At 40.6% G+C, this 23462-nt stretch overlaps 1 protein-coding gene across 3 annotated transcripts in view; it reads left to right on the forward strand.

Annotated features, from left to right (window-relative positions):
- Window positions 1-23462, forward strand: part of LOC140716868 (ubiquitin carboxyl-terminal hydrolase 2-like) — a 129924-nt gene that overhangs the window by 83010 nt on the left and 23452 nt on the right. Inside the window, exon 1 of one of the 3 annotated variants that reach the window (XM_073029869.1) lies at window positions 22146-22395. The exons of the other annotated variants lie outside the window; for them this stretch is intronic. Within the exon in view, the coding sequence (XP_072885970.1) occupies window positions 22246-22395 (150 nt within the window). The 5' untranslated portion in view covers window positions 22146-22245. Of the gene's footprint in view, window positions 1-22145; window positions 22396-23462 lie in introns of those variants that run through there. 3 annotated transcript variants of the gene reach the window in all.

A 23462-nucleotide genomic window follows, 5' to 3' on the forward strand; every position in this document is an offset into this window, starting at 1 on the left:
GGCTACAGGGAACATTGGGTGCCTTGGAGCCCAGGTGCACACTCTATCAGCTTTCTTTGGCTGAAGGTGATGAATGCAACCGGGCAATTCATGGGGGAAAAGGGTAGGTTAATGCAGTGGGTATACAAAAGTCTGGAGGAGGGGATTGTATTAGTCACCTGAGCAATCATAACCAGAGCAGCAGTAAATAAAAGATTCTTAGAGCAAGCAACTACCAGCATCCCAAGTTATCCAGCATTGGACTTCGTAAGTTATTTTAAAGAATGAGCTCTGGTAATATAATTGATGGTAAACAGGATTCAAACAATCTAATCAATAATAAGAAGTGCTGGCACTGAAATAAAAACAGACATGAGGAAGGACAACTGAGAGGTTGATCAAAGGATGAGAGAAGGGCAGTGGTTTAAAGACAATATTTCAGAATATTAGAAACAGTTGAAGATGTTGCCACTGGTGGCAGCATGGATGGTGAAGAAATCCCATGTACTGCCTTTCATGTTCTTTAATGTAGAAAATTCAACAGCCAATTTGTGTTTTAAAATCCCACACAATTCCATGTCATAACAGGATGATCCGTTTCTTAACGATGTTGATTGTAATGAGGTCAACTTAACCCTTGCCTTGGTTTATCTGCTGCTGACCATTGCCCATAAATTTATTACTATGGACATGACAATTATAGTCCATTTGCTTATTCTACTTACTGTATATAGACATGCGATACATATGTACATGTGTCTATATACATATTTATCTAGAAATATGCATACATGTGTATGTATATATGCACATCCATCACATCAGTACTTATTGACTGGCGTTTTGGTAAGCAACACCTTAATTTTAAAACTCTTTACCTTTCACTCCTTTGCCAGTTCTTGCAATTTGTCGAGACGCAACATAATCTCCTCCAGTCCTAAACCTCTGTAAGTTATCTATGCTCTTCTCTTCTGACTTCCTGTTCACCTCCAAATTTAACCATTCCATGACTGGTCTCAGTTTGCCAGGCCCTAATTTCTAAACTATTCACCCTATTCTTCTAAACCTCTGTGTCTTTCTCCTTTAAAAGATTCCTTAAAGATCACCTTTTTGAACAATCACTTGGCATCTGCCCTTTTAACTACACCTCACTGATGGTTTCATGCGGACTTGTGGGGGAAGTCTTAGACTTTGGTTTCAGAGTACCGTCTGTTGGTTTGCTCTATCACTGCATTTCCCATAAAGTTCAGTCGCAGAGCCCAACCTTGCTAAGAAATCCCAGCAAAATGCTGGGCACTGGCCTCTTAGATCTTTATGCATGATCCGAGACCTGTTGATTTCAAAGGTATAGTGGGGCTAGAAATTAAGGCACGTTCCTTTAAAAAATGTTTCACTTCAATGGTTTCAACTATATTTTAGTTATATTTCTTTTTTTTGAAATATTAACTTTTCAAATGTTATTCACTGGGACTTAAAGAATTTTTAAATGTCCCCATGTATCTATATATTAAAGGATGATCAGCTTTCACATCTAGGGTGTGAATTTTGCTTCTTGAGTGTTTTGAGTGAGAGTGTGAGGGGGAGAGGAAGTGGGTGCTCACTGGTCTGGAGACTCAGCTGCCATCAATATCGCACCACTGGATTCCAAGATGCTTTGGACCAACAAAATTTGGAAATATTGAGTCTAATGAACATAATTCCTGGTGAGGGTTTGGTGATTGGATTCTAAATCTGACCCAATATTTATTTATTGGTAAATGTCTATTTTTATTCAGTAATGCTCTTGTGAAGTAGCTTGGGACGTTTTTTATATAGTGAACATATATATAACTTGAAGTTTCAGTTTATGAATAAATATTAGCCAGGGAAGTTTTAATTCTCATTGGGATAGTCTCTTAAATCCTCCTATGACAACCAATATCTCTCTGTTTAAAGTTGGAAAAGGAATTCCTCAGTACTGTAGTGGAATACAATGGATTCTATGGTATGATTAATAGAGTTTCAATTCATCTAATTTAGGTGCAAATGTACTATTCACCAAGCCAGTACTAGCATGGGAAGGATTTGCAGTACGGTTGGTCTGGGCATCCCAGGCTAAACATTGTGAAAATGCCAGTACTATTTGTTTCTTGATCTCCATTGCTGTAAAAATGGCCATGGATGAGTGCTGACTGGAGGCCAGAGTAGGGCTACTTTATGAGATCCTTCACAATGAATGGCTTGCTATGACCTACATTTAATCTCAAATATGAAGAGTTTATTATGTGGGGTAGAAAAGGACAGCATTAAGATGTTACTCAGCCAGAGTCAGTAGCTTTGTGTGAAGAAAAATGAGGGGAGATTACAAAGGAAATGCTCATAAGACCGTAAGACATAGGAGCAGAGTTAGGCCATTCAGCCCATCGCATCTGCTCTGCCATTCCGTCATGGCTGATCCCAGATCCCTCATGCAGCCACTGGAAATACTTAAAAGTTTTTATATGCTGGGAGAGTCTTGTCAGTGTTTTGTGGTGCAAGTCAGCACTGTGTTTGTGGGCGTTACTTGTTTACAGTATGGTTGCCAGCATCGAGTCTAAGCATAGGTCAGTGCTATATGTTATGGAGCTGAGCCAGCACAATCAATAACAATAAGCTGGGAAGTGAACGAACTGTACCTATAGTCTCTACTCAAAGGACTGAAAAAGTTTCATGGAGCATGCCTCTTCAATCTCCATTTGTGTCAGTACCCTTCACCCTTCTCGTGGAGTTTTCCCTGGGCCACATGGAAACTTTATTTCAAAGTCAAGTCCTACAATTATCCCAGTCTTTTAAATCTCTCCAATGGTGTTCCTTACACTGATGTGTTTAGATTGGGCTCAGTTGCCATCCAAATAGCCCCGGTCAGGCTTGAATAGAATGACTACATTTACTGTCTAGACATTATGATTATCATTCTAATTTTCAATTTTAATAAATATTGTTTTTAATGTCAAATTTCACTCTTTTGAGTACCTGGTGCTGGAGTGATTATGTATAGAAGGGAGTTAATATTTGAATGACCATAGCTGAGTAGAGTGCTAATTTCCGTCCTTTCTTGTGATTGAAAATTTCTTGTGCATTGAGAAAAATGAATAAAATACTTTCCATGCTTTCCTTAAAATTAAAACTATTAAATTCGTGGATACAGTTGAGAAGCATAATTCTCTGAAGCCCAGAGAAGGCTATGAGAAGTGTCCAAAATCATAGTTTTGATCAAATAAACAGGGAGAAAGTGTTTCCTTTGATAAGAGAATCAGTAATCAGAATTCACACATTCATTGCTGAGAGAATAAGCATTTTTTTCCCCTCTGGATCAAGTTGTGACCTGGAATGAAGTGCTCAGAGGAGAGGATAATAACTTAAAAGAGAATTGAGTAAATTCTATATATTTCTGGGCCAGAGGATCAGATCAGAGACTGAATGGAAAGAGCTGGTATAGGCATTGTGGGCCAATAGCCACTTCCTGTGCTGAATGAAGATTGTACTCAATGGCTGGGCTCAAAGTCAAAACTACTTTCTCGTGGTCTGTACCAAGATGAAGAAAGAAATCTCTTGTTGTAGTACATTATCAGTCTGATGTACCAGACTTACTGGATGAAGCAGGAACTGGTGCCATTGAGGTGCAAAGAATTCTAATATGTGTCGATAACTTTTTGTTTTAAATATTTATTTCCAGTCATCTTATTATCTTTTCAGGAGTGACAAATTCTTGCTGGAGTGAGATTAGTGACAGGGTAGAAAGAAGTCACTTGCCTCAATGTGTCACTTTGACATTTGCTTTCCACATGTCAAATATGTTTAATTATGATTCCCTGCCCCACTGCAACTCCATTTATTCTATCTCCGTCTCTGTTCCAACCATAACTCATAAGAGCATAACAATATTTATTTATTTAGCAATACAGCATGGAGAAGGTCCTTCTGGCCCTTCGAGCCGTGCCACCCCAGCAAACCCACAAGCGCTATTTTACCCTAACCTAATCATGAGACAATTTCCAATGACCAATTAGCCTACCCAGTATGTCATTGGACTGTGGACTGGCAAAAACCCATGCAATCCATGGGGAAGATATACAGAAACTCCATACAGAACGGCGCCGGAATTGAACTCCAACTCTAGAACACCTCGAGCTGTAGTAGCGTTGCGCTAACCGCTACACTACTGTGGCACCTTGATGAAAATGAGAGCAAGAGGAAGCTACTTGGCTCCTCAAGCCTGTCCTACCGTTCAATACCATTGTGGGTTGATCTGCCTCATCTCTTATGTGCAATTTTCCCATCCTTCAAAATAAATATCTTCTTACACTTTAAGTAGGCCCAATAATCTAGCCTCCAACAACACTCTGGAGAACAGAACTCCGGAGATTTATGACCTACTGCATAAATAAGTCACTATGCATCTCAGCTTTAAGTGACCACAAGACCACCTTCTCTAAATGAAACAAGTGCTCCAATGTCTTTAAATTTCCACACAAACATCGCTATTCTGGTTTGAGATGGTGCTGCTGAAGGCAAGTGACTACCGTACTTACTGGCGGTTAACAAAATAAAGAATACAACTAAATACTTTATTAATAACACTTCTTCTGTAAAAAAAAAAATTATGGTAAACGATGACCACAAACAATGAAGAGGCAAGCAAAGGCAAGGCTGAATTGAGGGTCAAAGTGCGCGTTTGCAAGGCAAGGTTGAGGCATGTTCAAAGCAAGCAGAGCAAAGTCGGAGTAGAGGAGAGGCAGATTTGAGGCCCAGCCACTTAAACTGAGAGTGAGTTTTGATCAATCTGTGTGCTGGGCCAATTTGGAAAGGTCGGGTATGGGCCAGAATGTGGCGGTGGGGTCCAGGCCCAGAGCATGTTGATGTGACAGGGCCTGGGTCCCAGGGTGAGGAACGACCCAATGTTTGGATAATTTAAACACTGCACCAGATGGATTGAAAAGACAGGATGTTGGGACGGTTTTGCTCGCCGCTCCATGATGTTTGCTCTGCTCTGCACCGAGGCTATCGCCTGCTCTGGGCTTCATGGCTGTGGGTTGTGCAACTTTTACCCCACTATGAGCTGAACTGAGGCTGAGGCAGTGGCCTGCTCCCTGTCAGAGGACTTACTTTCACTCGAAATGCTATTTGCTTACTTTTATTGCTTGCACGATTTGGTTCTTTCTGCACATTGGGTGGTTGTTGGTCTTCTTTTTTATGAGTTCCTTTGGGTTTCTTTGTTTTGTGGCTGCCTGTGAGGAGACGAATCTCAAGGTTGTATAATTATACATACTTTGATAATAAATGTACTTTGAACTTGAACTATACCAGTGAACCCTGTATTGTACCTCGTTATCCATCTTGTATCATGGTGTCGATATCACACAAGGTTAGTTAACTGAGTTCTAAAAGTTTTACTGTTTTCTTTATCTTTTGGCTTTAATATTTACAGCATTAATCCACCTTGTCCTAAGTTTACATTTGTATAGTGCCATTCACAATATTGTGTGAATTTGTCTACACAAGCTAACAGTTTATATTTTGAATATTGTATTCATTGACAATGGATTGGGGAACAAAAAAGGAACACTCACTCATGCTCTCTTATTCAAAGTGGCATGATCTGTCAATAAGATTTCCCATCTTTATTCTCTTATACGCCCTCAATCATCCCCTCCCCCCACATCACTGGTGATCCCCTTTCCCATTCTCTCTCCTATCATGCATTGTCCCTCCCTCTGAAATGTTCTCTCACCTCTGCCCTTTGCCCTATTTTTTCTCTCCATTATCCTCCACCCTCAGTTATCCTCCTTGCACTCCCTATTCCCTCCTCACTCCTACTCACACACTCCTCTTTCCAGCTTCTACTCTTCCCCACCAATGCTGTCTTTAATATCCCACCTCCATCTCCAATATCCCCTATTCCCATATCCCATTTTCCCATCCACCTCCCTCCTCTCCACAATACTGCCCCTGCACCATCCCCATTCCCTGCTCCTCCTTCCCCTTCTATATCACCTTCCTCCCCTCTTTACCCCTTCCTACCCCCCCCCAGATCTCTGCAAAGCACTTGATCCTGTGCTTCTATGAATCATTGCTGTAATCAGTCACCTGCTCCTGAGTATCCGCACTAATTACCTTGGCTCACTGTGGCTGACGTAAACCACTTATTTAACACATCATCCGATCAAAAGCAAATCAAAGTTGACCATGTAGTTCTGGGTACATTTAGAGACAAGGAATGCAACAAACAATAATCTGATTTCCACAATGTATGGAATCTGCTTATCAGTATTGCTGTAAGGATTTTAATTTAAGTCAAGCTGAACTGCTGTGAGCTAAGAATTTTTTATTAAAAATGATTGAAATTGCAGACCATTCTTTCTTTTTCTTCAGTGTTGCTAAGCAGAATGAATTGCTTATAAAAGAGCTGAGTTCTTTTCCTGTTCTTGTACACAAATATTTTATCCTCGTTGTGTACTCTGCAAGGTGACATTCAAAGAGCTCAGTGCCCAGTGTACTAAAGCTTATGCCTCGAGAAAAGCCCACCATCAATGGAAAGACCAGTGCCAATGAAATATATTTGAACAGCTGTTTCTGTTTTAATGTAAGAAAATCTGAATAATTTGTACAGAATAATTAATGGCAATATAATACGATTAGTTCTGCCCTTCAGCTCTATCTGGTAACCTTTAATATTTTCCCTAATAAAAATCACTCATTGTCTTTTGAGTGAGAGAATTGTGGAGTTCCATTACCCTTTGTATTTTCTGATTTGATTTCTGAATGGTCTGCCTCCAGTTTGAGGGTTACAGCCCCTTAGCTGTGCTTCCTCAATTGCATCTCCTTTATCAAATTTTGCCTTTATTTAAAAAAAATTGAATCACCCCTCAGTTTTCTAAACTCAAGAATAAAAGGGTTACATATCACCCCTCTGTTATGCTAATAAATCCGCTCAATCTTTAAAGCAAATTCATCCTTCCTGGGCTGCTGTACCAGGACTCTACATGTGTCTTGACCATGGCTCCCCTACAATTGAAATACACCCTTTGAAGTAACAGCTGATATTTCATTAGTGCAGATGTATTTCAGTAAGGTTCTTGGTCAGATATTGCATGACAGATTGTCAAAAAAGAAATGTTGGGAGAATAGCAATTTGGATCCAAAGTTGGCTCAGTGTACTGAAGTGGAGAACAATGACTGACATGTTTTTTGTGAATGGGAGGTTATGGGCTTTCATGAGGATTAAAAATGGCCACGTGGTTGACGGGAAAGGAGAAAGCTTTCAACTTTGAAGAAAATAGTAGTAGGAGTAGGCCATTCAATTTGAGCATACTTAATTATACAATTCAATTTACTTCTCCAGTTTTCCTCAGATATCTTTTGATCTCTCTAGCCATTGGTATTATATGTAACTCCTTCTTGGTTATATCGAACAATATGCCCTCAAGGAGGATCTAGATGGTTTGACAACTTCAGCAGGAAAATAGAAGATGGTAATTCATCCAGACAAGGAAGTGAATAATGGGAGGAAATTGAGAAGTACAGAGGGATGGGAATTCATTTTCATTGATATGAGCAGGGCTGGTAATCAAGTTGGTTAAAAGGACATACAGAATACTTTCCTTTATTAGTGACGGCAAAGAGTAAAAGAGCAGAAGGGTTAAACTAGCAACGTATTTGATGCTTTTAGGAACACAGTTGAGGAGTATTTGCAGGAAGGTTGTGATTGCACCTGACAAGGAATGGAAGAGATTTACAAGAATAATTTACAGACTGGAAAATTTTAGCTGTGATGAAAGATTGGGCTGATGCCTTGTTTCGGGATAGAAGAAGCTGTAGACAGAGCTGATTGATCTACATAACATTGAGACACCTAGACAGAGCAAAAAGGAATAATTTCTTTCTGTCTTAAGAGGTCAAAAGCCAGGAGAGCATTAATTTACAATGTTTGGTAGAAGAATTGAAAAGGAAATGGAAGTTTCCTTTCACCTAGGGGGTGATAGGTTTTTGGAGTTAACTGCCTGAAAGGATGATAGAGGCAGAAACCTCATTCAGTATGAGGTATTAAAATTAGAGGGTGCCATTTAAGATAAGAAATAAGAGGTGTGGAGGGGACTTGAGGAAGGACATAATGGGCTAAGTGCCCTCTATTGTAAATTTTCCATGATCTGAGTTCTATTACTTTTCTTGAGCTAAGTAGCCATTTGTGTATTTTCCCCATGTCTGTCCAATACTCTTAAATTCATTTTCTCTGATGCATGAACTTTTAATATTGTCCAACACTCAAGTATCAATAAGCCAATAAGATTTTTATGACAATCACTCTGTACAATAACATTTGCCTCTATTCTGCAGCAGGGGACTGTCCTATAGGATGAGAATGAGTCAGTGACCTGTATTGAGCAGATTACAATCTCTTGGTTTCTAATGGCACTGTAAAAACAAATTTAAAGACAAATTCTTCACGTTTACAATCTATGCTGAGGAAACGAGGTGTATAGGGGAGGGAGATAGGATTAAAGTCGTGAAGGCTCAGCTAAAGTGGGGCCAAATGGTCTTTATTGGGGCTGTATTTAAACAAAATTAGATGATTCAAGATAGATGCACTAAATTTAAACATCCTATAAACGAAGCTTTAATCACCTTGTCGCACTCTGTCAGGCATTCGTGAGATTTACTGTTTTGACGTGTCACTTATGAGATACCGAGTGTGAAATTTAAATTTTTAAAAAATCTGGATTTTTGCATTATAGGTTTTGCTGAAGTCAGCAGGGTGCACTCTTGCAATTTTATTTTTTTTTCTCCTTTTTCATTTACTATCATTCCATTTGACCTCGACTCTCAGCTACGATTTTTATTTATCTTTCGAATGTTCCCCCAAGCCCCACTGTGGAAATGGGAACAAGTGACTCCTCGTCAGTCATCGACTCCTCTCCCCGTTTCGTGATCTCGCATTTTCTTTCTCTTTCATCCCTGCCTTATTCCCTCAATCCAACACGCTACCTCTTAGTTCCTATTCCCCTTTCCCCAGATGCACGTGTGCCGTCTCCTCCTACCCCCACTTCAGCCATCCTGTTTCCCCTAATCGGTGTATCCCCATCCACTCAATCCTACCCCCACCCTCCCCCGTGCATTTCGCTCCCCCCTACTCGCGCACCCTTTCCCTTTGCTCTTCCTATTTTCTCTCAGTGAGTTTATGAATGCTCTGCGCTTTCCGCCGCATTTCCATCGCCGCCTGATGGAAACTCGGTCGGCGCGGGCAATGCAGGAGGTACAGCCCTTCCAACCAGGACATTAATGGGTGGTCGGTGTGTAGAACTGGAGTTCAAATCCTCTTAGAAAGAAAAAAGGTAACATTAAAAATTACTTTTAAGCGGCCAGACTGTTGTTAAATCCTAACTGCCTTTATTGAAGGTAACACGTCGACCTGATTGGATAGGCCATTATGACCCCGATCACACGCAACCACTGTTACACTGAAATTGCACCTTGAAGTGGCTTAACAAGCAGTCTGACGATACCAAGTCAGCAATACCCAACCCCTAAAGATAGTCTGTTTTCCATGATGAATTCCAAAATACTATAGGTTCCAACAGCAATGAAGGTAAATGATAACTGTTAATATCGTTACGATGATAGGTTTAAGCCATTATGCCCTTTCCTTAATCGTGAGATTACAATTGATTGGCTTTTAAGCCACCCCTCCTGCTTTGTGGTGTTGCCATTGTGAGATTGATGCCAGGCCCCAGTTTGGGAAAAACTAACTTTACTCCAATGTGGAAGTGCTGCCAATAACTCTAATCAACAGGTATTATCCCCCATCTACTCCTATTGTTCTGTATTATGTGGGAGGAACAAGTGTCATTCCGTCCTTAAGTCAGCAGAGGAACTTCCTTTTCATTATTATGCCATATTGGCACGGACTAGAAGGGCCGATATTGCACTTTTTAAAAAATACTTGAGTGCTAAATTTAAGATGGTTAACAACACCACTGTTATAGGCTGAATCAAAGGTGACGAATCACCATATAGGAGGGAGATTGAAAATCTGGCTGAGTGTTGCCACAACAATAACCTGTCACTCAGTGTCAGCAAAACCCAGGAGCTGATTATTGACTTTAGTAGGAGGTCCATGGATCAGCCCTCATCAGGGGATCAGAGGGGAAGAGGATCAGGAATATTAGATTGCTCACAGTTATTATTTCAGAGGACCTGTCCTGGGCTCAACATGTAAGTGCAATTTAAAGAAAGCACAGGAGAGCCTCTACTTCCTTAGGAATTTGCAAAGATTCGGCATGACATCTAAAACTTTGACAAACTTCTATAGCTAGGTGGTGGAGAGTATATTGACTGGCTGCATCACTGCCTGGTGTGGAAACACCAATGCCCTTGAATGAAAATCCTACAAAAAGTAGAGGATATGGCCTAGTCCATTGTGGGTAAAGCCCTCCCCACTACTGAGCACAGCTACATGAAGCATTGTTACACCATCATTTATCATCAGGGACACCCCCATATTGAGGACTTGCTCTCACTGCTGCTATCAGGAAGCAGACTATGGACGGACTTTCAAAGATTTTTCCTTATGATTTTTATATTTATCTATTGTTGCTATTTCTTTATGTCTGTTGGTATTTGCACAATGTATTGCCTTTAGTACACTGGTTGTCCAACTTGCTGAGTACAATCTTTCAGTGGTTCTACTATGGTTATTGGATTTTCTGCGTATGCCCCCAGGTAAATGAATCTCAGGGTTGTATATGGTGACATATACATACTTTGATAATAAATTTACTTTGAACTTTACATTGAATTATATTTCTTATTGTAACCTATAGTCATTTTTTATGTATTGCACTGTACTGCTGCTGTTAGAATTTCACAACATGTATCAGTGAGAATAAACCTGATTCTGATTGAAGCATAGATTTAGGGAGGTTGTTCCTTTTCTCTTTGTCAAGAGATATTTTACATTCTCTTGGGGGTCTTAATTTAAAATCTCATCCAACAGAGTGTACCATTAGGAGTGCCATACTACCTTAATTCGAAAACAACAGCCTTGATAACAAGTTCTTGAAGTGGGACACAGATTCTTCTGCCTCAGGGATGAGCAATACTGAGGCACATTTTGAAGAATGTGACCTGTAGGTAGGAAGGAGTGAAATTTGTATGTTCCAGGAAACGAGAAAAGAGAGTCCTATTTTGATGTCAACAAAATAGAGAGAGTACAGAGAAGATTTACTAGAATGTTACCTGGATTTCAGCACCTAAGTTACAAGGAAAGGTTGAACAAGTTAGGTCTTTATTCTTTGGAGCGTAGAAGGTTGAGGGGGGACTTGATAGAGGTATTTAGAATTATGAGGGGGATAGATAGAGTTGATGTGGATAGGCTCTTTCCATTGAGAGTAGGGGAGATTCAAACAAGGAGACATGAGTTGAGAGTTAGGGGGCAAAAGTTTAAGGGTAACACAAGGGGGAATTTCTTTACTCAGAGAGTGGTAGCTGTGTGGAACGAGCTTCCAGTAGAAGTGGTACAGGCAGGTTCGATATTGTTATTTAAAGTAAAATTGGATAGGTATATGGACAGGAAAGGAATGGAGGGTTATGGGCTGAGTGCGGGTTGGTGGGACTAGGTGAGAGTAAGCATTCGGCACGGACTAGAAGGGCCGAGATGGCCTGTTTCCGTGCTGTGATTGTTATATGGTTATAAGTCAACTCTTATGTGCTGCTGGTCATTTTGGACATTCGGTCAAGCAATCAATCATTTTGAAGTTACAAAACACTACAGATTCTGAACATTGGAAGTAAAAGTACTGGAGTTTCTCAAAGTCAGAAAACATAAGTGGAGAGAGAATCAGTTCACATTTTTGGACTATCCCCGTAGGAATCTCTCCTGGGATGAGTGAATCGACTAGTGTAAAGTATCTTAGCATACTGTGCCATTGCAGCTCATAAGGGTATAGTCATTCCCGTTTTGGGACTAAGCCTAAGTCTACATTTTATTATAACTGCCTGTGTTTTATCATTTAAACAAAGACATGTTGAGAATGTGCTCTACCAGTAATTCAACTTGCTCTAATCAGACATTGGCATTGCTTGCATCAGCTGAAACTCTGCAACATAGCAGGAGATCTTTGACCACAAAACTTTAAAGAGATATGAACAGAGACACTGAATTTAACCCTTCAGCTGCTAACAGTCTGTGTCCAAGAGTTTAAATTAAGAATGGAATTGGTAGTATTAAATGCAAAGAAAGAGTGCCCAATCCCAGTGCTGTATCTGCGAGTGTTATCACAACAACCATACTATTTTTTATTGTAGTCTTAAACTTCTGATTTTGTTTCACCATCAGTGATTTCACTGCCTTGTTCTCCTCCTCCTCTTCCTTTCCCCACAAGTATTACAGTTAAATTCTAGCAATTCAATCTGCTTTTTAAATACTGTAAAATAATTTCTAATTTTTTGATAGAAAATGATTCATAACGGAAAGAGAAGCCGCAGGAAATATTCTTTTGCAATGGATGAGGTAATATTTATTCTATTAAATACTAGATATTATTAGATAGATCAGTGCTACTGAGTAACAAGTTTAAAAAGCACTTTTTGTTGCATACACCTTACTCTTTACACCTTAATCCTGAAAAAGGACTCCTGAGTCCCTTTGCGCCACAGTTTTTATTTGTATTTTCTCTTCATGGCTCCCTACAGATCATATGATGTGGGTAGTGGAATTAGTGAACAAGAAAGTTCATCCACTCTCACACGCAGTGAGCTTGAGGTGGTCAGTGTGGAATTCCAAACTGGAGCTTCAATCTCCCAGCTCCACTTAGGACTGCCAGGAGCAGTGTTCGAAACCGAACCTTCTGACTTGGAGGGCTGAGAATGCTAAATGCTAAGCTACAGGCTAGCATTGCTCACTACTCTGGGAGCACTTGCGCCATGCTACTGCCTGCAGCCGTGATCAGATAGACCATTGCATCCTGGAGCCTTTTGAAACAGTGGTGATGCTCTGAAAAAGAATGCACCAGCCAGTGTGAGATTTTAACTTTGTTCTAGTTCAAGCGCAACAGACCTTGAAGCAATCACCTGCCAGAGAGGAATTTCACCTCCAGGGCTTGGCTGCTGAAATTCTCTCTCTCTCAGCAAATTGTTTTAGCTGTTTTATTTCTTTATGGGTTTAAATATAAAATTTCTCTGTATGATAGTTTGCCAGTACAAGAGTCAGCTGTGTGCCAATGCAATTATGTTGCAATGGGAGTAAGGACTTTGGACAGTCTAAAGATCAGTGTTCTGCTTCACGTTTAAATCCATCTCAATCATGCAATAGCTGCAAATACAGGGGAATCTCTGAGCCTGTTAGTTGTGTATTCAAATCTCACTCCAAAGACCCGATTCTGGAGAAACTAGTGCTGCTCATCTTAGAGCAAAGAGGACTGAAAGTAGACTTGATGATGTTTAGAATTTTACAGCATTAGAAAATTGAATAAAGAATATTTGTTCAAGTGAATAAGGAGTCCATGAGCAGGGCCATAGCTTTAAAATTACTAACAAGAGAACTTGAAACAATATCAGAAGAAACTTGCTTTTGTGCAACTGTTGATTATAATTTGTTCTGTCCTGCTTGAGGGTGAATTTTAATTCAGTGGTAGCCTTCAGAATGGAATTAAATAAATAGCTTGGAAACTGGCAAAGAGGAACCAATGGCTCTTCAAAAGACCTCCCCCGATTTGGCTGCCTTCCATACTGTACTTTATTTGTGTTTCTGTGAATCCAGGCTCTAATTCCTGTGCAATACAGAGAAAGGGTTGCATTGCCATAGTTGCCTAATACCCTGGTCATTATCCATTCCACTGTCTTCAAAACAGATTATTTGCTCAAAATATCATTGCGGGTTACGGAATTGTGTTCTATGCAAATTGGCCGTGACATTTCCAGTTTGACAATAGTAAGTTCAAGTACTGAAGTGGCTCAGAGGGTTGGGGATCATATGAGGTACTATATAAAAGCAAGCCCATTCTTCTTAACTAATTGCCACAGTGTTAGGATAACCAAATGCATCTGTCTCCACAACAAAGATTTTCATGCTTGTTTTTGTGAATAAACTAGTTTTTGAAAGACAGACTGATACTTGTCTCTATCAGCTTTTGATCTCTCAAAAAGGAGTTTCATCAAATAACTCAATTCATACGATTAGGTTTCACTGCTCCATGTTGACATTTGTGTTGCACATAGAATTCCTCCCAGCACTTGTCATCTCATGCTATACTGTACTATATCCCTTTTCCCTCTTTACATATAGCTTTTTCAGAAATACAGCTTTGAGGTTAATCAAGCAATGCTGAGTTCTTCGCTTCATTGTAATGTAAAGGTTCATCTGAGGCCCCAAATGGAATTATTAATGACAATCTAACATTTATGGACCCCAGGTATTGACACCTTTCAAGTATATATAAATGTTTTCTATCTACTCTTCCCAATAATTCCACCATTTTAAAGAGCTCTCCCAATTCAACACCACTCACTCTGCAACCAGGTCTTCCTTTATCTTATTATTTCCTGTTGGAGATAATAGTGTGTTATGAGAATAGGTTGAATGAACTTGGCCTTTTCTCCTTGGGCTGACAGAGGATGAGAGGTGACCCGATAGAGGTGTATAAGATGATGAGAGGCACTGATTGTGTAGATAGCCAGAAGCTTTTTTTCAGGGCTGAAATGGCTAATGTGAGGTTGCATAGTTTTAAGGTGCTTGGAAGTAGGTACTGTACAAGGAGGATGTCAGAAGTAAGTTTCTCACACAGAGAGTGGTGGGTGCGTGGAATGCACTGTCAGCGACGGTGGTGGAGGCCTTACTAATTACTACTACCTTTAGTCTTTTCTGCATCTCTACCCATAGAACCTTCGAGACTTTCGCCAAATTTAGTCTTATTTACTAAGGATGCTATGGCTCACTTTCTACTTATCAAAATATACTGTCTCTTAACTTACCTATATTGCAACTCCTGTTCTCAAACTATATTACAGCCGATCCCTGTGCTAGGGGGTATTATTTCCCTATGATCTGTATTGCAATTTTCCATAACACAAAGTTGCATTATCTGCCGTGCAAATTGCAAATTACTAGCAAAAGAACTTGTAACAATATAAGGAGAAACTTAATTTTGTGCAACTGTTGATTATAGTTTTTTCTATCCTGGGAGTTGAAAAATAAATAGATTTTGTGCTATTTATGTACTTTTTCACTTTTAAGTTCCGTAAAAGCAAGTCTTGTATCATATCTCAAATTTTGGGACATTGATTTGTGAATTCTGTAAGGGAGAATTTCTGTTTTCCAAACAACTGTAAAGCAGGCTTTGCCTGCACTGTCTTTGTATATTTTGTTACAATAAGATTCACTATTTACCACATCCTCCAGTTTAGTAATGTTTGCAGAGTTAGAAGTTGTATTTCAAATTCCTGAATCCAACATATTTGTTTAGTCACAAGATGTGTTTCAGCTCCATTAAAAAGCATGGCCATGAGCCAAAGGAGGTCAGACACAAAAGAATTTCTGAGTTCCATCTCCTCCACAATCTCCATCAGCGCAGGTGCTCCAGCACAAGACTGTGTGCTTAGCCCCCTGTTCTGCTCGCTTTATACTTACAACTGTGGTGGCTAAGTACAGCTCCAATGCTGTATTTAAATCTGCTGACTGCTGTTAGCCAAATAAAAGGTGGTGATGAATCAGCATACAGGAGGGAGATTGAAAATCTGGCTGAGTGGTGTCACAACAACAACCTCTCACTCGATTTCAGCAAGACTAAGGAGTTGATTATTGACTTCAGGAGGAGGAAACTGGACTTCTGGAAGAGGAAGCCAGAGGTCCATGAGCCAGTGCTCATTGGGGGATCAGCAACTTTAATTTCCTCAGTGTTATTATTTCAGAGGACTTGTCCTGTCGCAGTACACAAGTACAATTATGAAGAAAACGCGGCAGTGCCTCTACAGTACTTTCTTATAAGTTTGTGAAGATTTAGCATGACAGATAAAACATTGATAAACTACTATAGATGTGAGGTGGAGACTATATTGGATGGCTACATCACAGCCTGGTGTGGAAACACCATTACTCTTGAATGGAAAATCCTACAAAAAGTACCGTAGTGTATATGGCCCAGTCTATTACGGATGAAGCCCTCCCCACCATTGAGCTCACCTACACAGAGTGCTGTCACAGGAAAGCAGCATCCATCATTGGGGAACTCCACCATCCAGGCTATGCTCTCCTCTCATTGCTGCCATCAGGAAGAAATGTAATTTGTGCATGATGTCCCACTTTGTCAAACCTTCATGAATAAAAGCCACTCAGTAGAGGCACAGGGAATGTTCAGCTTCCATTACTGAATGTAGTCCACTCATAGTAGAGACCAGCTCCTACTGCTACTTTCATCCTCAGAGATTGAGAAATAGAGGAAAGGTAATCACTTGATGAGTCACATTGGAACTGTGCAGAACATAAGTTGCAAAATAACGAGAACAATTCAATTTAGTCTATCTGTCTTTGACTCCCTTACAGACCATATATTTTATCCTTTCCTCTTTCTTTTTTTCCTACATCATGAAGTTGGTTTATAGATCCAACACCACCTAGTTCTTAGATGAGGTTACTGACCTGAACTATTTACTCTTGCTTCACATTTTTAGCACCTTCTGTTCTTTTTATTTCTATAATTGGATGAATGGGGGTTGGTAACTTACCCTCTCAGTACTGTCTTTCTCTAAATTCGGTAAAGGAGCAAGGAATATTTTACGGAGATTTATACGGTCACACATTTTGATGGACAAAATGGCTTCCCCTGTGCTATATATCTTGCAGTGATTCTTTTAAATCAGCAATCATTCAACACCCTTGGCAACAGGTCAACCATACAATGCTCACTTTATACTTATTTATTTAGAGATGCCACATAGAACAGGCCCTTCCAGCCTAACGTGCTACACCGCCCAGCAACTCACCTATTTAACTCTAGCCTAATTACAGGACAATTTTACAATGACCAATTAACCGACCAACCAGTACATCTTTGGACTGTGGGAGGAAACCCAAGCACTTTTGGAAAGACGTACAAACTTCCTACAGACTTTGCCGGAATTGAACTCTGACGCTCCAATCTGTAATCGCATCACATTAACTGCTGCACTACCATGACATTCTACTTATGATGATTGACAGACTTGTCAGAAGAGTGAGGAGAAAAGGATAAACAGTTTGAATAAATATGGCATCATTTTTGGGTGGTCCATTAAAGACATTTATTTGATAAGATATTGGATCTCCCTTAATTTGCATGCTTTCTGTGTTATCTCCACTTGATCTCTGCCAGCATTTTGCTATTTAATTTGCCACCTCATTCCTTCTGATTCTCTGTGCTCTTTCCTGGAATTGAGCAGTACCCTCTGTTCATCCTAAACAGACAGTGTTTAACTTAAAGCTTTACTTTATAATTGAAAGCAGCTAGCATGTTGTTTCAATCAGGAGGTATTGCATTTGACCCTGATTTTCTCTCCAAAGGGCTTGCAAATATGAGCCACTGTGTGAATTGCAGACTAGTACTTAAGAGTGAGAGTCCTGACTGCTTTCTCTTCTCACCACTGATTGGGGTCAAACATAGGCTGCCACTGAGGGACAGAAGATTCATTCATCTCAGAGCTCTTGTGTGAAGGATTTATTGGCCAAGGCTCTGAGGGGAGACAGTATTTACTCAACCATGCACAAATACAACTATATGCTGCAATGTTGGAAATTGAATAGCAACAACAGAACACACTGAATTGAGAGACCAAGTCAGACAGTATCTGTGGAAATGGATACACTGCCTTAAATCCCACATAATCAGGCTCCTATGTTCAACTTCATTCATCACAACTCTGAACTGATTTCACAACCTCCAGACTCTATCTATGTCTTTCTGTCTCTCCCTCTCTCACAACTCATGTTCTCGGTATTATTTTTATTTGCACAATTTATCTTCTTTTCTACATCGGTTATTTCTGTTCTTCATAAATTCTGTTGCATTTCTTTATTTTCATGTGAACCTGCAAGAAAATGTCCCGCTTGGTGGCGCAATAATATCAGCGCCGGACTCCGGAGCGAAGGTTCCCGAGTTCGAATCCAAGTCAGGTTGAGCGTCGAGCTAGCAACTCGGCCTCGTAAAAACAAGAATAGCTTGCTACGGAAACATCATCATGACGATAACCCGATAACTCCACTGCCGAGTTAAGGGCTATTCTTCTTCTTCTGCAAGAAAATGAATCTCAAGGTAGCATATGGTGACATGTGTATATGTACTTTGATAATACATTTACTTTGATTTTGAATGGTTGGTTCTGTATTTCTAAGTTCCATTCATGAACTCACTGCTTAAGACCTAGAGCACTGATGAGCAATGTCAGATTATTTTTTACTGTTTATGTAATATCATACCAAGTTTTTAATGTCACTGTGTTCAAATTTTTTTTAAAAAGAAGAAAATTCTTTCCAGGTCAGCAGGCTCTGAATTCAAATTCTGTTTGAAATACTATCTTCGGAACACAGTATCTCGGCTGACTCTTCCCACTGAGGCACAAAGAGTGCAGTGCTGCTTTCTAGATGAGATGTTAATCTGAAACAAAGGCATAATGATACTAAAGTAGGTGGCGTTGTGGATAATGAAGTAGGTTTTCAAAGCTTGCAAAGAGATTTAGGCCAGTTGGAAGAGTGGGCTGAATGATGGCAGAAGGAGTTTAATGCTGATAAGCATGAGGTGCTACATTTTGGTAGGAATAATCCAAATAGGATATACATGGTAAATGGTAGGGCATTGAAGAATGCAGTGGAACAGAATGATCTAGGAATAATGGGGCATAGTTCCCTGAAGGTGGAATCTCATGTGGATAGGGTGGTGAAGAAAGCTTTTGGTATGCTGGCCTTTATAAATCAGAGCATTGAGTGTAGGAGTTGGGATGTAATGTTAAAATTGTACAAGTCATTGGTAAGGCCGAATTTGGAGTACTGTTTACAGTTCTGGTCACCGAATTATCGGAAAGATGTCAACAAAATAGAGAGAGTACAGCAAAGATTTACTAGAATGTTACCTGAGTTTCAGCACCTAAGTTACAGGGAAAGGTTGAACAAGTTAGGTCTTTATTCTTTGGAGCGTAGAAGGTTGAGGGGGGACTTGATAGAGGTATTTAGAATTATGAGGGGGATAGATAGAGTTGATGTGGATATGCTTTTTCCATTGAGAGTAGGGGAGATTCAAACAAGAGGACATGAGTTGAGAGTTAGGGGGCAAAAGTTTAAGGGTAACACGAGGGGGAATTTCTTTACTCAGAGAGTGGTAGCTGTGTGGAACGAGCTTCCAGTAGAAGTAGTGGAGGCAGGTTCGGTATTGTTATTTAAAGTAAAATTGGATAGGTATATGGACAGGAACGGAATGGAGGGTTATGGGCTGAGTGCAGGTCGGTGGGACTAGGTGAGAGTAATCGTTCGGCAAGGACTAGAAGGGCTGAGATGGCCTGTTTCCGTGCTGTAATTGTTATATGGTTATAAGTTTCATGAACTTCCAAGAAGTGCAAGAGAACCTTCCCTGATATCTTGGCCAATATTTATCCTTTAAGGAATGCTAGTCGTGGGTCTTGCTGTACATGAATTAGCTACCAAGTTTTCTATATTGAATCAGTTTCAATGTCAGTAAAGTACTTTGAGATTTGATTGGATTCTGAAAGATGCCAATAAATGGAAGTCATGGTCAAGATAACCCAGAACCTATTCAGCTGGCTGTACCTGGATTCAGCCTGTTGAGGCAATCACTGCCTGGCAGCACTCACCCTGGCGAGCAAGTCTAAGGTGCTGTTAATCAGATGGCCTAGCTGAGCTTTGCCTTTAGTTAAAGCTTGAAGGCTTTTACACCGCTTTTCAATGACATTTAAATACATTTCAAAACATTTAAAATGACTAAATAACTTTTTAAAAAATAGAAGTTATTAACAAACTTTTGAAGAGTTCACTAAAACATTTAGAAATCAGTTAAAACCTTAAAAGTCGAGTAAGATAAATTTGACAGAAATTTTTCATTTTGTTGGCCAAGGTTTTGCTTTGAATTGAGTGGAGTCTTCAATCCTCCACCGTGTCTGAAATAAGAACAAGAAAATACTGGAGATACTCAACATGTCAGGCAGCATCTGTGAAGAGAATTTTCTCTATCATTTCCCCACCTCCATTTTTGGTGTTTTGGAGCAACTTTGCTTCTTGCTTCCCTGGTTCACTTCCTGCTGCATTTTCCCCTGTATCTGTCAGGAATGCAGAACTTGCCTTTTTAGCTCTTCTTTCCCCACCATCCATGCACCCAAATACTTCTTGCTGAAGTTGTACTCACAGTGTGGTCTCCTCAGCACTGAAGATTGCATGAAGACTTTACTGAAGCCCATTGTTCAGCCCACAGGGGCAACACCAAATTTTCAGTTGTATCCCACTTTTATTCACCATCCTGCTTTCACTCTGATCTCGCCGCCTCTGGCCTCTTGCGTTGATCTAGCAAAAACAACACATGCCATTTTATCACCAGTCATGTTGCATACAGTACCCCAGACTGTTCAGTTCTATTGAAATGACATCTGCTTCTAACATTAGGTCCATTCTTGTTTGATATCTGCTGCCTGACATGCTGAGTGTTTCCAGCACCTTTTTTACTTCAGATTTCCAGTAATGCAGAATTTTGTTTCTCACAGTTCCCACAATGTTTTTCCCCTTTCTGTTTCCATTCCTCTATTTGCATATCCTCTCAACAGAACAGCTGTGATTAACAAACCTTCACTATACTCTCTCAGTTGGCACCACTGCCACCACTTTTGTTATTCAGTCTCTCTCACAGACATTCCTTTTGTTCTCTGCATCCCTCTGCCTTCTCTGCAGTTTAGTGGAATCTTGATTTCTAACTGTTCTTAGTTCTGATGCAAGGACATCCATCTGAAATATCATTTCTGTTTATCTATCCACATACCTGACCTGTTTTTTTTTAAATCCCACATTTTTTAAGCTTTATTTCCATTTTTACGGCCTCTGCAGCTTTCTATTGGTTCCCTATGAGGTCTGACTTGGTGGTGAGGAACCCCAGCTTGCATGGGACCTGCCACTGAACTCCACCAGATATCGAACCAAGGGCTATAGTAACAGATAGGCAACTTTATTCAAATCCCACAATGACTTGGAAACACTCTAAATGTGGATCCAAATGTGCACTCCAATTGTGCAATCTTCATGGAAAAATGTTTCAAACCAAGAGTAAATGCTGTAAAACCTGAAACAGAACCAGCAGGAAATACTCAGCCGGCCGTGCAGTGTCTTTGAAGGAGAAGTAGAATGTGCCTTTTAGTTTTGAAGCCATGCACAAAATGCTGGAGAAATCTATGGAGCGAAATGAAGAAGTTTAATCACTTTTAATTGAAAAGAGAATAAAAGGTTTAATTAGAATTAATGGATGAAATTTGAATAACAATTGAATCACCAAGGCATGATAGGCTGCAGCTTAAGTGATGACACATGTGCTGTATGACTGTAGAACTATCCACCAAATTCAGCAATATCCCACCTAGTATTGAAATGAGTATTGATCAAATCGATAATCCTGATATCGAATTGGGTCACAATTCCTTGGACGCTGAACAGGGTTGAATTAGAGGAGATTACGTGGTCGTGTCAGTAGTTATGCTCGTGAGAGTTGGTTGTTGGGGACGTATTTAGTGGTTGAGTTTAGGATCTGAAGCTAATGCCTTGAGTTGATCGTTGACGTTAAAGGTTGCGGTCAGAGAATGTGATCGGAGTGAATGAGGAACTCGGAGTTAGGCAGCATCTGTGAGGGAAAGGGCACTGTCGACGTTCCGGGTCGAAATCCTAATTATTTCGCTCGTCCAGAGGTGATAGAAGCATTCTGCTTGTTTTTGTTCTGTTCTCATTGTTTAGTGGAATAATTTAGTGGTGCTCAGGCGAGATATTTGTACTTAACACATGAAATTGACGAAAGAAGGTGTCAAGGCAGAGTGTATATGCCGAGCAGAGATTGGAGAGAAGCCAAGCTCCACCTCCTTCACACACTGGCTGCCCTGGCACCTGACGTATGAGGCCGACCGGGTCGATAAAACCTGGAATCTGCGCTGCTTCTGCTTGTTGCTCTGAACCACTTTGGGGAGTGTTCAAAGATCCGTGGAGCCAGGACGGGAATACCAATCCCAGTGCAGCGGTACCCGGTCGAGCCCATGCCCAGCATGCGACAGTCCTACACGGTGACCGTACCCGAGGAGCCGGTCCTGAGTCTCTTCAGTAAGGAGCTCCGCAGAAAGAGCCCCGGCGTCTCCGGGTCCATGCTGGTCTCCACTTTCGTCGGACTCCTCATCAACCAGGCTAAGGTAAGGTTACGGTCAGTGGACAGTGTCCTGAGGCATTCGGGTGAAGTAATATTAGTGTGACAATCTTTCTGTTTTAAATCGTACTTTCCCCATCCCTGCTAATGTGGCAGGTCCATTAGCCTCCGAAGGGTAAGTGCGGGTTTCAGTTAGGGGATGTGGGGTCACAGGTGAGCGTCACGGAGAGCTGTCAGTGGGCGCTGAACTTGCGGACTTTGTGATTCTTAAGAACTAATGCATCCATTTACTGAGCCTGCTTGGATTATATTAAAATGTTGTAACCCAGCAGGTGGCCCTATGTCTGTGCTGTTCTCTGCTCCCACTTCCATACGGTCTCTTCGTGTTTTTGAGATTCAAACATTTATCCATTATTTAGTCGTCATTTGAAATTGTATGCCTTGCTACAATGGCCGCATCCCCCTCCACTGGGGGTGATATATATCCAGTGCAAGTGAGCTCAAGCACGGAGCTAACTTAACATAATCAATTACTCTTGCATGTTATAATTAAGCGAGCCGCCTTTTCTCTGCGTTGGCTTGTCAGTGAAGTCATCAGCCACCCACATCTCAGAGAAGAGGAGGGCAAAAGTGGGAATTCTCAGAGAAGGTGGTTTATGGAAATGAAGCCAATCTCTCCATCCGAGAATATGGTTTATTCACTGAAATAAACCCAGGGGATATCTTTATCCTTGTTGTTATGCTTGTACTGCTGTTCCAGATCTTGCAGCCAGTGGTAATTGGTGAAACCTTGTCTGATGCACCTGAGTTCAGTAGTTAGGGGAGCCTGGCTTCTATTATCTTTGCCCAACTAGGCTTCACTCTGCGCCTGCATCTGAGAGATCTGTGTGTCTGCCTCAAAAGAAATCTGCCTGACTTACAGTAATTACTGTGAGACCAGCCTAAAGGTTACGTGGAGCTTGGAACCTTGATTAATTGGTCCTGTGTTACATTTGGTGATTCAGTAGGGGAAGGGTCCACATTAGTGAAAAATCAGTACATTAGAATCCAGGCTTGCAATTTCCTCTTCTGACATCTCAGACCTAACTTTATTTCTGCCTCCTCCTTGTATCC

Source organism: Hemitrygon akajei, chromosome 26, assembly GCF_048418815.1.
Source record: "Hemitrygon akajei chromosome 26, sHemAka1.3, whole genome shotgun sequence".
Classification (NCBI taxonomy): domain Eukaryota; kingdom Metazoa; phylum Chordata; class Chondrichthyes; order Myliobatiformes; family Dasyatidae; genus Hemitrygon; species Hemitrygon akajei.